Genomic DNA, 15,873 nt, shown 5'->3' on the forward strand with positions numbered 1-15,873 from the left:
TCTTAAATTTCTCCTTTTTACGTTGTTTGTTTTTTGCGGTTAAAATTGATATTTACAGATGTTAAATAGAAGGTTATATGGATTCCTAGATGATATTCGCTCATTTTGCAAAATTATAATCTTACCAAGAACTTGAAAATTGTTAGTATATACAATGTACATGTATAATAGAGCGCGAAGTCAAATATTTTTATGTAAAATGTGTTGGATTTTGTTTCTCTTTCCATAACAATTTAACAAATACATGTATATGTTGCTGATAGAATCTACGTGAGATTCGAAAGATACAAATGAATATCTCGATTATTCATTGGTTGACACGTTTTATATAAATCGTGAGAATTCCCCCTCTTTAGCGCCTATTACCCTCCAGAGGTTTACATGTAATTGTTTACAAATCAACGGAATTGCAGACATAAGTCTTTTAACATTAAAACCAGACATTCATGTTTTTGTTTTAAAATTATATATCATTGTTGTATACATAGTATTAAAGTATATCTTTCAGACATTTTTTTACCATATTTACATAATTATAAAAATCTGAAGAAACCGTTATTTGACTTTTAAATGTCATCAGATCCGCCATTTTCTGTGTGTGAGCGTGCGTGCGAGCGAGCGAGCGAGCGCGTGCGTGTGTTTTTGTGTGTGTGCGCGCCCGCGTGCGCGCAAAGCTAATTTAACCTTGTAAATATAGTGCAAAATATTGGCAGGTACTAGTGTGGGAGGTTTCGTTTTGGTTTGCTTTGTGAATAAAAATGATAAGGAGATAGTGTATTAAAATACATGCACATGTAAGGAATAACTTAATTTACTTTACCTTAACAGTCAAAACTACTTTTAGGACTTTAATTGACAATTAAAGTCTATGCCAAAAACCGACCGCTGATTGTGAAATCACATTGGTCCAAAAGAAATCAAAGGAAGAAAACCATTTTACAGTGCATCCTATTATAAACCACATGAAAATGACACATATGAAGTATATTTGAATTTGAAAAATCATGAGATATAGCAAGACATCTCAAAGGCACTAGTATAATTCAAGGGAACTTTAATTTTCCACAATTAACACGAGACACTGAACATAACTTAACATTCTTACAAATTTGGATGTTATTTCTAAAACTATTTATGAAAAAAATGAAAGTACTGTAATTGAAAGTCACTGTTTTACTCTAATGGTAAATGGAACACACGGAATGAAAATATCTTAGCTATCTTTTTAATGTCAAGCTGGACGATTTTCAACAAAACATATATAATTTCAGATATAGCAGACCATTACATCATTACAACAACTGTACATGAAAAGGCTCTGTCATCGGCCAACTTTACTGTCAAATTTATAATCACTGACATATATCAATGCGCTCTCTACTTCTGCCTGAAATTCACACTTTTGATGATGACATTGTGTCTAAACTTTATTAAAATCAAGAGTTCAAGTGAAAAGATTGGTTGCAAACTTGATAAAATGGCTACTGAGTCATAAATATTTACAACATGCGCACGTAATTTCTTCAGGAAAGTGGGTTTATATGTTATTTTTAAATTCTTTAATATGCCTATTCCTTAAAGCAATGTTTATGGCACACTCGGTTTAAGGTCTCGGCTTCCTAGCTTCTGATATGACGAAGTTATTAAGATATAAACTTGCTATGTACATATTTTGAGACTTGACAAGTGACAGTCCAGGGCAATTTTTATGCTCATTTAAACGCATCTGTAAGTTTAAAAGTTCACCAAACAAGACAAAATATATATCTGTCAATACTGTGTAAATATTTAAATTTGCATGTTCCAAATAAAATTTCAATACACGAAAATATCTGTTCAAGCGCATTTTAGTAGCAAACTTGTAGTTCACGCATTTCTGGTTGCAAACTTTTTTTTTTAGTCAAATATTAAACTGCCAAACAATTCAACGAAGATCATATTGATTAGTCACAGATATTTCTTGAAAATTTATTTTATACATGCAACTGTGTTTTTTTTCACTGGCTTTTAAAAATGTTTTAAACAGCTTTGACATTTAGGGGTTTCTTTATTTAATTGTCAATTGTTATCATTTATTGGTACGGCCACTCCATGCCCAGACTTTGTGCCCTCTCCTGGTTTATGTTCGGTGCCCTACTGAATACCTTTGTGATAGTCCAGTGTGACTGTATTTTGTCGTGGGTTGCATTCTCTTTATGTCGCTTTGCATTGTTGATATTTGTTCTAATGTATTTCCTGTTCTACAGCCATAATGCACGTGTGTATTTCTTTCATTCGCATGTTTCTCAATTCATTTATGAAAAATTATTACACTTATTAATGTTGTTAATATTTATGACTCAGTAGCCATTTTGTCAAGTTTGCAACCAATTTTCTCGCTTGAACCAAGTGTGCAACCACTTCACGTTCTGTCCCTTGAAAAAAGAGCAAAACCGAATCCCTATAGAACGCCCAAAACGGTAAAATTGAAAATGTTCAAGCTCGGTGTGTCCATACGACTGTTTCCATGGAACTTTAACGTGACACTTCCGTGCCAATTGATGCAAAACGGTGTATGGTACTGGAGTAACAGAAAGTGTGTGCACTAAACTGGAAAACAATAGGTGCAATACTTTCTCAGATGCACGGTAAGGATATAGATAAGATGCATTGGAAAGAGAGTAGGATGGAATTCGATTCCTCTAAATGCCAAGTCCTTATATTGCAAGATTTAAAAAAGGAAAGCAAGTATTTTATTTATGTCAAACCTTAACATGTATCCAAATTCATAATATCTTGGTCTAGAGATTTTAATTACAACACGTATAAGACGCACCTAGATCTCAAGGATTACATCTTGCGCAAATAAAATGTTATTTCTCATCAAAAGAAATATAAACACAAAACACAAGAACTATCTTTCATTTAAACAGGGATAAATTGTAATAAACATTATATAAACGCAGATATAAAACATTATATAAAAGCAGATATAAATGTAAATCCCATGAATCCGTACATGTAGTTCGACCTCAGATGCCTCCACTATTTGAGCTCCTATTAATATTCTCAATCAAATATTTAAAGAAAACATAGTTTGAAGACCAGCAATACCTTGGATGAAACAGTGATAATATTCACTATTCCTAATTGATTGTATCAATAAATCTATAGGATTGTTGAAATTGTTGTTGCATATCGCGTTTTTGTTTTTTTTCCAAGGGGGTTGTTTCTGTTGTCTTTTTATTGGTTTTTTTTGTGGTTTTTTGTGTGTTTTTTTTAGTATCCAATTCGTTTCTCTTATTTTCTTTGAGAAATTTCAACCTAATGGGAAAAAAACTTGCATTTTTGATACACTCTGCTAAGGCTCTTTTTTACCGTTTTCAGCCTCGAGATAGAGAAGGAAAATATTTAGTGGTATTGTACCTAACATCGAAGCGATTCAGATTTCAAATTAAAGCACCTCTTAAACCTAGATCAATTGCCACTTACTTCCGGTTACCTGTCAAATAAGTTGATCCGATTAAATTTCAATTAAAGACCCTCTACTTTACAGGTTGGGACTAATTGATTTCTTCAGCTATGTTTTTGTGTACAATTTAGTCAAATATGAGCGGTAAATTTGTCAGAAGTATATTTGGCGGACAAAAATACGAGTACAAAAGACTGGGTGAAATCCAAAATGTGAAGAAGTCGAAAGTTTATGTTTTTGGTGATGATGATATTGCTGAAGAAGATGTTGTTGAGTTTGAGCTTAACAATGTTCGCACCAGGAAAAGTAAAAGCAATAAGGCAGCAGCGCAGGAAGAAGGTCCAGCCTATGTTGAGAGGAGGCTGACTGAGGATGACACATTGCAGTCTGTATCTTTGCAGTACGGATGCCCTGTAAGATCTTTAAACTGTAATAAACAAATTCATGGTGAATCGCCACCGCTCGTCACCAATCTAGAGCAAAATAGTCACTAAAGTAGGGTAGTAGGGTGACTATCATGGGGTGAATAGTCAGTTGGATGAAGTGTCATCAATCTTGGAAATGTTTTTTAGGAGGGGCCAAATTTTGTCACAAAGTTATAGATGTGTTCTAAAAACACAATACACCCATAAACACTTTCAATAATATGGAATTAGGCAAAGCCTATGAACGGGGAAGTCGTAAAAAAAAATCCTTTCATTCTTTCCGTTTTAAAGGTGTCATTCGGTATTACATGCACTGCTTCCGTTTTCACTCGGAACACTCGACGATTATCATTTATCCGAAAAGTTGAGATTTGTTCCGTTATCAAAATACCCCGCCTACTATCATTGAGTTACATTGTAAATGGCGGCGCCCGACTAGAACTGACACTGTAAATTTCATTGATAGGTATAGAATTCTATATATTTTTTAATTGTTTTTTATTTGATTTTCTTTTAAATATACACGTGTAGTCTATAGCCGGGCAAGCCAAAGCCTGGACCCGCTTCGCGGGCCCAGTCTTTGACTTCCCCGTATGATCTACGTAAATAACCAAGGTGTATCGAGTGAAAAATACAAGTTGCTTCCCTTATCTTAGAGTAAAATCGATACCACATATGCTAAAACAATACAAAATAAGCCGTTTTTAAACCGCTAGTTTGTTGAGATTACATGTCCGATTTTGAAATGTATTACACCAATAGAAAGCTTTGGATCTTAGCTTCATCACAGTATAAACTTCAACACATCTTTTGACTCCAAAGTATTTAAATTATCTGTTAAACCTACCATATGTCAGACCATTTTACATACGATTTATACAGTGAGATACCCAAGCTGTTATCTAACTTATCTTTACTCGAAATACTGCTGATAATAGCCTGTCGTCTGCTAGTTCTGAAAGTGTTTATCGGTGTATTCTTCAAAGTTAGCCCAAAAACTAAGGTCTGACGTTGGTAACCCAATTCACAGTCCAACGTTGTACCTTAACCTATTGATTCAGTGTTGAACTAACCGAATGGTGCTACATTAGACCTTTTCAAAGATCATTATCATTTATTATTTGTTAAATATACAGCTGCGTTTTTGTGAACATCTTGAAAAAATATAGATAAATTATTCAATAACACCGCAATTCATTTTGTAAATATACTTTTTTTTTGTAGATTTCAGAAATAAAGAGACTTAATAATTTAATCAGGGACCAAGATTTTTATGCCTTGACATCTGTTAAAATACCAGTAAAGCAACATTCCTTCCTCGTTGATCAAATACAAGATGATGACAAAAAATGTGGTGAAAAATTGTTAAAAACAGTAACAAGAAGTCTTTCAAATGGTTCTGCATGCATCGAAAGTGGTGATGATCAAAGCATTTATTATGATTCTGAAACTGATCGTGCTGTGACTGACCTAAGTGATCCTGAAACTCAAAAGCAGGTCATTCGGAAAATAAGCATAAATAAAGCGACCAGAAGTCAGACCACTGAAGCAGTAAAATTTCTTAAAGACATGGATAAAGATTTGTCTCATATACTAAAAACAACACGGACAGAAAGGAATTCTTTGGATGAAGTGATCTCAGTATTGACTCACAAGTCTGTGACGCCTTTTGTAATGCCACAAAGAAAGAAGTCAAAATATTTAGAATGTGTTATAGAATGGAAAACAACAGTTACTATATTGGTCTTAGTGGCAATTGTTGTTCCCTTAGCTATTGTTGTATATGTACTGTATTTTAGGAAATAACAAATTTTTATGTTTGAAAAAGAGATGGTCAAGTGCTATAATTATGTCACTTTTATGTACTGAAATAATAAACTTAAAGAAGTTACGGTGCTCCAGTGATGGGTCAAAAAGATATGTTGTTTTAATTTCTAAGTGACATTGAGGGGTTCAAGCAGCAGGCTGTTAAATCACTCAATCATCACTTAATCATCCTTTCATGATTAGATTTCTGCAAGATTTGAGAAACTGGCAAATGTGTTCTCTGAAATTATTAAATCTTTGCCCCTTATCTTTTTAATAAATGAGTCAGTTATTACTGCTCTCAAAGATAATAAATATACATGTTTTTAAATTTAAGGCATTTCCTAAACTCCTTAAAATGACATTATGCTTATCTAACTGCAAATGGTGAGTGTACAGGTGAAAGTAAAAAAAAATTAACACTTTTCCATAATTGTTTTCAATTCTAAGTTTTGCTTTCAAATAATCAGTAACTCACATGACCATTGAAATTTTCTATAAAAACATGTATATATATTTCTATAATTTAGCTGTAATGGTCACTTGATAAGAAGAGTAGGACTGTCTTTTTATAGTTTAGGCATAATTTTATCCTAATCATTGGTCATTATAAAATTTAATTATTGGGCTTATGGCAAATCACCAAAATAACAGTCAATTTTTTAAATATGAAACTAATTCGGGTAAACTTGACACTCAAAAAATGAGCATAATGTCACTTTAATGCATTATCCGGTATTTTTTACTTGTAATTTTTCTTTTTTCTGAGATGTAAAGATTAAATGTTTAAGGGTTTGTTTTTTAGCTCTTCTTTGTTATTTTGAAAATCTTTACATACAATGCAGGATAAAATGACATGTGTTTAATGGATACAATTAAAATATCTATCTTCCAATAATGTCAAACCACTCGTGGACATGCCTGCGCATCAAAATGGCAACAAAGTTAAAAAGCGATGTTTAAAAGAATAAATGAGTATAAAATTTACAAATTTTATCAGTTTGTACTATGTTTCATCTCCACTTATTGAATCTTATGTTAATTCTTGTTCTAGAACATATGAACTTGTAAGTCTTATCAGAGTCAATATGTTGTTGACAGCTCTATTTCAGCCTGTTGACATTGTTTGAATATGATGATTTGTTCAGTCTTATAATGCAAGACTGTTTAATCATTTAAGAATTACAGATTACACATAGATCTATAAGATGTGTAATAAACTTGCAAAATTCTTATTGCCAAACTTTGATTTATTTTTAATTAATTCTCATTCAATAAAATGATAGTGGTTTCAGATTTTTCCTTAGATTTAAATTGTTTTTTGTGTTTACTAACATGGCAAATGTTTGATTGTAAATTCAATAAAATGCTAGTGGTTTCAGATTTTTCCTTAGATTTAAATTGTTTTGATGTTTACTTACAAAATAAATGTTTGATCGTAATTTACAACCAAGTATTGAGTAAACCATCTGAAGTATTCAACATTAATTTCAGTAAAATGATGCAATGTGTGTTACACAATGACATGTACATTATAAAACATGGTCAAATTTCTCTTAAAAAATGAACGTCTTGATCTAGATTCAAACCCAGAACCTTTGTTTTCACATTCTAGCACCTAAACATGGAGGCTAATAGAACACCTTACACATTTATGCTTTCATATTATACATATACAGCTGTGGCCTATTTCATTGGTAAAAACATTTGACTACGGAAAGCTACAATTGCCTAGAAGAGGAAACTGAATATTCAAATGTCCTTGGTCAATATTGCCAAACTATACAAAAGCCATGAGTATGTTTCCTTGGCAACTGTAAAATTTAATAATCATCATTTTTAATGTCTGATTTTATTTCTATGTTATTGTGCTGAATTTGTTGATCTGTCTGGTTTTTTAGTCTGTGATATTTAATTTGTATAAATATTGATTTTTGTTCAGATACATAATTGTGAAAACAGGTTGATTATTTTAGATTTTTTCCCCCTAAAGGTGTTTCTCCTATTCACCATGAGGAAAAAATCTTGTGTAGAGCACAGATAGAAAATGCTATATGAATAATGTCATTTTTACAAACATTTTTAATATCTATATGTACAATGTACATGAAAAGGTTTGACTTAATTATAATGTTTTCTGGAATTATATGTGGAAATTTCAGGGAGACAGAAATTATCAAAAACATTTAAAGCAATAGCTTTAAACATTTTGAGGGTTATTCATTTATAGTTTGTCTGTTTTGATGAAAAAGTCAAGCTAATATATTATCACTGCTGCATCATTATTGTCATTGTCTTTCTGCAAAAATTTTAATGTAGCCCATTATTCAACCAATTCAAAAGTCATCAACATGAAACTTAATATATTTGCTTATCATGACAAAGTTTTAGACAAGGGGCATAATTCTGAAAGTACTATTTTTGTAATGATTCCCCCTTTGAAATTAGGATTTTAAAAAACATTATTCATACTGTTCAGATAAAAAATTAAAATACACATGTCATTATCTTAGTGCAGTAACAGGTTAACTCCTATTAAAAGTCAAGTCAATAGGACTTAATCCATTATTGCACTAAGGTGACGATGTATTCATATGATTATTTTCTGGACTCAATTTAGATTTAATTCAGTTTAAGTCTTCATTTACCATTATCATCATGAAACAAGATGAAACATGTTATATTCCACTACTGGTACATGTAGTATTTGAAATTTCGGGTAAAAATTGGAATAGGGTATTTTTCTCAAAATGTTCACCCTCTTTGTACATGTTCATGATAGTTCAAGATGTTCATGATAGTTCTATATAACAAAATTCTTAAAACCTTTGGGTACTGAAGACACATTTTGCGGATGTTTTAGGGAAAACTGAATCTGATAGAAGGAGCTTGCTTTCACTTTTAAAAAAAGATCTTACGTTTTTTGTCTTCATTGAGGTAAAACTTTTCATGTACAGTCTTTGGTTAAATAGTTCAGAAATGTTTAGCATCATTTAATGGACTTTGTATTAAGACATTTACAAAAAAAACTAAAGTATCTAAATACATGCATGGAATGGAAACAATTATTTTCATTGTTTTATTTAATCCACTTTTTGAAGAAAGAAGTGTACATGTGTAGCTATTGTCATGACTTCATTGATGTATTTTTTCCCAGTTTCAGTTTATTGATTAAAAAGAATAGAAGTCAATTTAGAAGTTACCCAATAACTTTCAAGACAATGCTCAAGTTTTGTTCATCACACGCATTTATTGTTTGAAAAAGAGTTTGTAACTTGTAAAATTTAATATTTGTATATGGATTTTTATTTTGGAATAAGAATTACATTGTAGATTGAACTGTTGGATATTTGATCAGATGCTAGGTTTTTTGTCAAATGTTTAGATGATTTTAAAAATTATTATCTGTAAATACTCTGCAACAGGGTTTATTTAGGCAGTATGGTATATTTAAATTCACAGTTTTATATCAGGGTCTTTATGGCCATGTGTATTTATTAACCATCATAATTTCATATCAGGGCGTCCTTGTCCAAGTAAATAATTAAGGATACTGACTTCAAAACCAGTGCAGTATTGGCAGGTCAGCCTGTTGAATTCATGCACATTGAATTTAGAGGCATTCATGCTTCAAGGAATTTCAACAAAATACAAAAGAGAAAGTGACCAATGGTATAGAGCCTGGTCAAATGGAACAGACCTGCAGATAGGCCTGGCTCCATACTGGGGGCAAAGGCTAATCTTTTTTGGGGTCCAATAGGTTAAGCTGGTCATCGTAACCATTTTTTGTCAATTGACATATCCAGATCTAATGCAGAACAATTCTTTAACATCTTTTAACTTCAACTTGGTAAAACATGGTACATATCTGTAATATAATCAAAGGAAGAAGTATGTATAACTACATGTATAAGGTTGTAACTGCTATTAGAATTTCAACAAAATTGTAGCCTGTGTTGATACACAGAATTGGATGTTTGTAATCGTTTTGTTTGGGCATGCATTGAAAATATATCAATATGGCAATGACATCTTAACTTTGTAAAATGTTTGTACTGTATATTACATGAATTTGAGTTACATTGTATATCAGGTCAAGAACCAAAGGCACCATTGTAGATGTAATTGCTCAAGTGTTATGGTCATCCTTTTTTTGTTAATGGACAACTTAAAAAAATGAAAATTGTGCTGTTGTTTAAATGAAATAATGATCTATATAAATTGGCAATCATATTTTATTTTTGTTGGTTTGTATTTTTTGCATAAAGAATTCATGTAAGAATTTAAAGTTTGACTGATATGTACATTTGACTGATAGTCACCAATTCCATTGTTGAACAAGCATATGGAGTTAAGCAAAAGAAAAACTTTTGAAGCTTCCAAGTCAATTTGTACAATTTGTTATTGTAATTTATGATGTAAATGAAATGTTAATATATGAAAAATAAAACTAACAAAAAATAATACTAGTACATTCATAACAAAAAGAATTTGTCTTTGAGAATTTTATAATTGAAGTTGACAACTGAAGATTTGTTTATATTATTTGTGTATATTAAATTTTTCTGAACACTTTTAATTCTCAAGGGTAAATTAAACTAATAGGTGTACATCAGAGTATACTGTAAAGATTTCAAAAACTGTAAATGTAGTTTTCTTATTCTTATCTAGAGAGTTTTAGGACAAAAGGGTGTCTATTATTTATTGCAGATGACTATAATATTTGAAGACAGGATTATAATATTCATCTGTTGTTTTTAGTTAGTTTGGCAAAGATTACATCCTTGTGCCATGATAGCCCATTGCTTCATCAGAAATTTTCAATTCTTTTAAGCTATAGGAACTTAGTCAGTTTTTTTATCAAGATGAAAATACATACACAAGCAATAAGAGACAGTCCAGTACATTGGTTTATTCCATTTCACCACTTCTTTCATGAAATTCTCTATTCACTTGAACTGATTCATTTTGTAAATACTCACTATTCACAAATATTAGTTTTATTTATGAATATTAACAATATTTTTAATGTTGACAAATTGTTATCAAATTACAATTTTATCTTAATCATATTTGTAACCTATTTAAGCCTATGAGGAAGCTAGCTATACAGCCAGCCAGGTATTTCAGGTGGTTCTACTTTTGTATGTTTAGAGTTGACCGCAAAACTGTAAGTCTTTTCATTCATATAAGTGCACTACAGCTTTAATTTGGGGTCCTTTGGCATGTTGTGCTTGTTCCTAAAACACATGGTAAAAGTCACATGTAGTGTCTTTATTCTTCCTCAAGCAGTAGGGCTGCAAAGTCACCTTGTGACCTAAACAGTATTAAATTACTTGGCAGCCGTCCAACAGCAGTAGGACTAATTGCTGATGTGATGAAATGAGTTAATTAAAAATAATTTCTTCTAGGTTGTAAAGAAACACTGTTTATTTCTAGGATACTTCAGGAGTTCACATATTTCACGGGAAAGAAGCAATGATTAATATATTTAAGTTAAAGCAACTCCCTATTTGATTTTAGAAATATTATTATTATTATACATGTATAATAGCCAAAATCTGTGGAGATGTTTTATTTCTTACAGTAACCTATATTTATTTTTCTATCTGATTGTTATTTTGTTAAAGTTGTCAACTGTCCTCTTTCAATCATGTATTTAATTTGTTGTGTAGGAATCTGGATAAACAAGCATTAAGTAATTACATGAAAATCAAGATACATATTACATATATATGTGAAAATGTGCAAGGTGACTTAATCATGAAATAAAATTGATATTGCCATTTAGACATGTTAACTTTGTATCTTCTCATCCCAATATCTATTATGATATCACAGTAGAAAGTAACTCAACAGTTCTAAATTTAAATTTGGATAGCTCCCTCTTATAATTTTATCACGGTAAATGTTAAAATAAAGACATCATGATGTAGTATGGTTCAAAATATAAAGTTTTTGTCTTGTTACATTTAAAGTCCTGTTGCGACTTTCAAGCTTTACTACATAACATAACATAACATAACATAACATATATTTTATTAGTCTTAAGCACATTAACAGCTCATTGACATTTACATACAATATGACACGTATTTGTAGCATGCGTAATAATTATAATCATATTTACAGAAATAGAAAAACACATACATTATACACAAAACACAAAACACAACGGCTACACACAATAATAAACAGCGAGAATTCATATATTTTTTACGAAAATAGAAAGCTTGGTAAATACGTCATCTATTATGACACTATTATGTTGAAAACTACACATTCACTGTTCAAACACTAATTGGTCTCTCTAAAAAATGATTGTCTGATTCTAAAAGCCTTAAGAATATATAATGCTAGCTTGATAAGTACATTTTTATTGGTCGAATTTAAAAGTTCAATGAACTTGTAAACACTTGCATGATTACAATAATAGTCACTTATATACTTCTTTCTGATGTCTCTATATAATTTACATGTTAAAACGAAGTGGAATTCGTCTTCAATGTCATTCATGTCACATAGCATACACTTTCGCTGATCTCTCGGCACTGCATTTTCAAAGTGTCTTGCCATTTCTATCATTAAATCATGCGATCCCATACGTATCTTTGCAATTGCTCGTCTGTATTTCAAGTTATTCAATATTATGAGATATGGGGGAATTTCAAAAGTTTGTTTGATTTCCTTGTATAAATATAAGGAAGGACAAGTGTTAATATCTATATACCATTCTGCTATGTAGAAGTCTCTAAGTCTCTGTTTCAGAACAGGCGTAAATCTTTCTATACAAACAGATGCTGGGAAAACCCATATTTCACCAAAACCAATTGCATTTAATAAATCTCTCACTTTTAATAACCAATTGTCAATAGCATTTTCAGTCAAATTTAACAATCTATCAAGCAAAGTATTTAAAATACAATTACTTTTTCTACTGCTCAGTTTTATAAAATATTTAACTGCTTTTACTTTTCGATCGATTATCAAAGGGAAACGGCCAGACTCACCATAAACCCGCACATTACTAGTAGACATTTTTACACCTAGTGTCCATTTAATAAATTTTCTATGCACCCGTTCTATGCACTCCGCACTTGACAGACCCCATATTTCACCAGCATATGTCAGAATTGAGCTCACAAAAGAGTCAAATAAATTAAACATGATGTTTGTTGGTACTTGCATATTTTTTACCAATGAGAATAACGACCCGACCGCTTTGAGTCCTTTTGCCGCTAGCGTCATTGTTGCTGTTCTAAAGGAACCTCCGGATGTAAACACTAGACCTAAATAGTTGAAACTATTCACTATCTCTATTTCTTCATTGCCGTAATGCCATCTTTCATTTGCAGCTATAATGCCTCCTTTTCTGAAGACCATAATTTTAGTTTTTTGGATATTTACAGTTAAGTTCCACTTTTCGCAGTAACTCTGTAAGCTATTTATTGATGATTGTAAACCTTCAATAGTGTCCGATAGAATAACGGCGTCGTCTGCAAATAGGATTAGATATAATGATAATTGATCAAGATTTATTCCCGCATTTAAGTTAGATTGTAGCTCCGTTTCAAGATCATTAATGTACAAGGAAAACAAAAACGGTGAACATATTTCTCCTTGAAATAGACCGATGTCATTCGTGAAAAAGTCTGACAAATCATTAAACTGCCTTACACAACATTTAACATTTGCGTATAGCGAACGTATAATTTGAAACAGTTTCCCGTCTACACCATTTTTAATGAGTTTCAGGTATAGTGATGAACGGTCAATAAAATCGTATGCTTTCTTCAAATCTAGAAACAGGCAATATAGTCTCATTTTGTTCCTTAGGTGATGTTGGATGACTTCATTTAAAACAAATATTGCGTCTGTGGTACTAAAGTTTGACCTAAAACCGAACTGTGAATCCGAGATTATTTCATTTTCGTCGGACCATAGTTTAAGCCTATTATTTATAATAGACATGAACAATTTTGCGAAACAGCTTACAAGGGTTATCCCTCTATAATTATTCGGATCATTTGTCTGACCTTTCTTAAAAATTGGCACAATAATACCTTTTGCCCATTGTTCAGGAATCGTACCCGTTTGTAATATTTTGTTGAATAATTTTTCCACATGCGGTAATATTATGTCGAGGGTTTCTACAAAATATTCAGACAATAAATTGTCAATCCCGGGCGCTTTATTTCGGTTAACTCGTTTAGCCGAAGCTAGTATTTCTTCTTTAGTTATTGGATAGTCTAACTCTTCAAATGTGACAGTATTTGAACCTAATAACGTGTTTTCGTCAAAACTACTGATAAAATCTTGAGTTTCTGTATTTTCGAATCCATTTGATAATGATAAGGACATGACTGGTGGAGGACAATCAAGTAAACAGTGCTTTTTTGTGCATATAATATTTTAGGCAAAAACAGGTAGCCTCAATGGAATCACTGATCTTTCATAAGCTAATTGGTTAGTGATATGAAGTACATATATCTCGTAAATATTTCTCTATCACAATCTATACATGTCTTTATCAATAAAAAGAAGGATAATATAGAAGAAACATTACTTTTGCCATTGACATTGCATACCTATTCAATTTAGAAATAAAAGATATTGAATCAATGAATGTATGTATTTGTATTTGCATGAATGATAATGTAAATTCCAATATATATACCAGTTAATATTGCAGTTCTACATAAACATGCTATTGAAGTAACATTTTAAATAGATTCTTTCATGTGCATTAACGTCATTTTGTTATATTACCAGCTGTTACTTGTGAATATACAAGATTTTTATAAATAAAACCTGTTATTTACAGATATTTTATCATTGATCACATATTGCCCAGTGCCTGACACTATCTCAATCTGTGTAGCAGTAAAGGTAATCCAAACTATGATCATGCAGGAATTCCCAAGAAACATATATGTCATATTTTGGCATGTGTCATTATTACATTTATGTGAATAAGATTAATTCTTCTTAATTTATCATATTTTTACCTTTACTTTCTCAAGGTACTGATCACCTCTGTATATGCCAGAGCAGAGGTACATGTACAGTACAAATGACAGTTAACGTTGAAAGGATTTCATAATCAATCACAACGAAAGTGACCTCCACCATCCGGGAATCAAGCCTGTGTAATTTTGTTGTAGATCCGTCATTGAAAATGTATTTATTGAAAATATATGGGAATTTTGCACAATTACATCATAGGCCTATACCTATATTGAATGTATTTTAAGAAGCCTCAATATCTATACTGTATGTAGCATTTAGGTTTGCATTTTGAACAGCTTCAAGCAGTTAGATGCATGTCTATAATGTTCCACATTGTAAAAACCCAGTATGACAAATTATATTTTGTTTGCTATTTTTACCATATATCAATTATTAGTGAAATCTATTCCGAAGTAAGGTTGTCATTGTATTTAGACCTAATAAATATAACATTTAGTAGTGATAAACCTAATTTGACAATTGAATTTAGCATAACTATACCTAATTGAGATGTCATTCTAATAATGTAGTTTTTTTTCTGTTACGCCGGGTTAACGGTGTAGCTTCATAATTTGTCCAGTACAATTTGTCCATGTTACGCAAAAGTGTCAAAAAAGATTAAAAGGCATATTCCTGCTGCGTTAAAATTATCAGTAACAAAAATGCAGTGTCAAGGTATTGTGGTTGAATCTTTATTGTATTGTGTTGTGAATGCAGGAAATGATTTAGTGGTCCTAGACCTACCGGACTGCATGCGCATGCGCGACGGTTTTCGCGGGACTGAAAAAGTACCCGGATAGTTCTAGGATTGAGTAAATTGAGTTCTGCGTTGGCTGGCGAAGTGGCAACATCGAGATCAAGCTTTGGTAAGCTCCCGGCCTGTTTTCCCTTCTTTAGGCTATGATTTAAGGAAATACAACATTGGCGACGAGGATTAAAACTGGATAGCAGGGCAGTGACTTTTGCATGTCATAAACGTCGTTCATTTGTAGTCAATTTTCGCGACATTCTGGACCGTTGCATAAATTGGAAAATTGACTTTGACATTCAGTTGGCATTGTGAAATAACCACTCGACGATAGCCTAAAGGGTTGATGTACTAGTATTTTTTGATTTTGTGGCTTCTAGCTTTTATTTAAAAAATACTTGGTCAAGCATAAAGTTTGGGAAACTGCAGAATGG

At 31.7% G+C, this 15,873-nt stretch overlaps 1 protein-coding gene and 1 long non-coding RNA gene across 2 annotated transcripts; both read left to right on the forward strand.

The window, feature by feature from the left end:
• The first annotated feature begins 3,435 nt into the window (after nucleotides 1-3,435).
• Nucleotides 3,436-6,099, forward strand: LOC132751946 (lysM and putative peptidoglycan-binding domain-containing protein 3-like). Its single transcript, XM_060742167.1, has 2 exons — nucleotides 3,436-3,864; nucleotides 5,101-6,099. The coding sequence occupies exons 1-2, from the start codon at nucleotides 3,589-3,591 to the stop codon at nucleotides 5,680-5,682; spliced, it is 858 nt and encodes a 285-aa protein (XP_060598150.1). The 5' UTR covers nucleotides 3,436-3,588; the 3' UTR covers nucleotides 5,683-6,099.
• A 3,159-nt stretch (nucleotides 6,100-9,258) lies between these two features.
• On the forward strand, nucleotides 9,259-10,146 carry LOC132751945 (uncharacterized). The gene is made up of 2 exons (XR_009628742.1): nucleotides 9,259-9,354; nucleotides 9,389-10,146. It is a non-coding gene; the product is annotated as an uncharacterized LOC132751945 (long non-coding RNA).
• Nucleotides 10,147-15,873: the final 5,727 nt, after the last annotated feature.

This window comes from Ruditapes philippinarum, unplaced genomic scaffold (assembly GCF_026571515.1).
Source record: "Ruditapes philippinarum isolate M1 unplaced genomic scaffold, ASM2657151v2 ctg12505_1_1_1_1, whole genome shotgun sequence".
Lineage (NCBI taxonomy): Eukaryota > Metazoa > Mollusca > Bivalvia > Venerida > Veneridae > Ruditapes > Ruditapes philippinarum.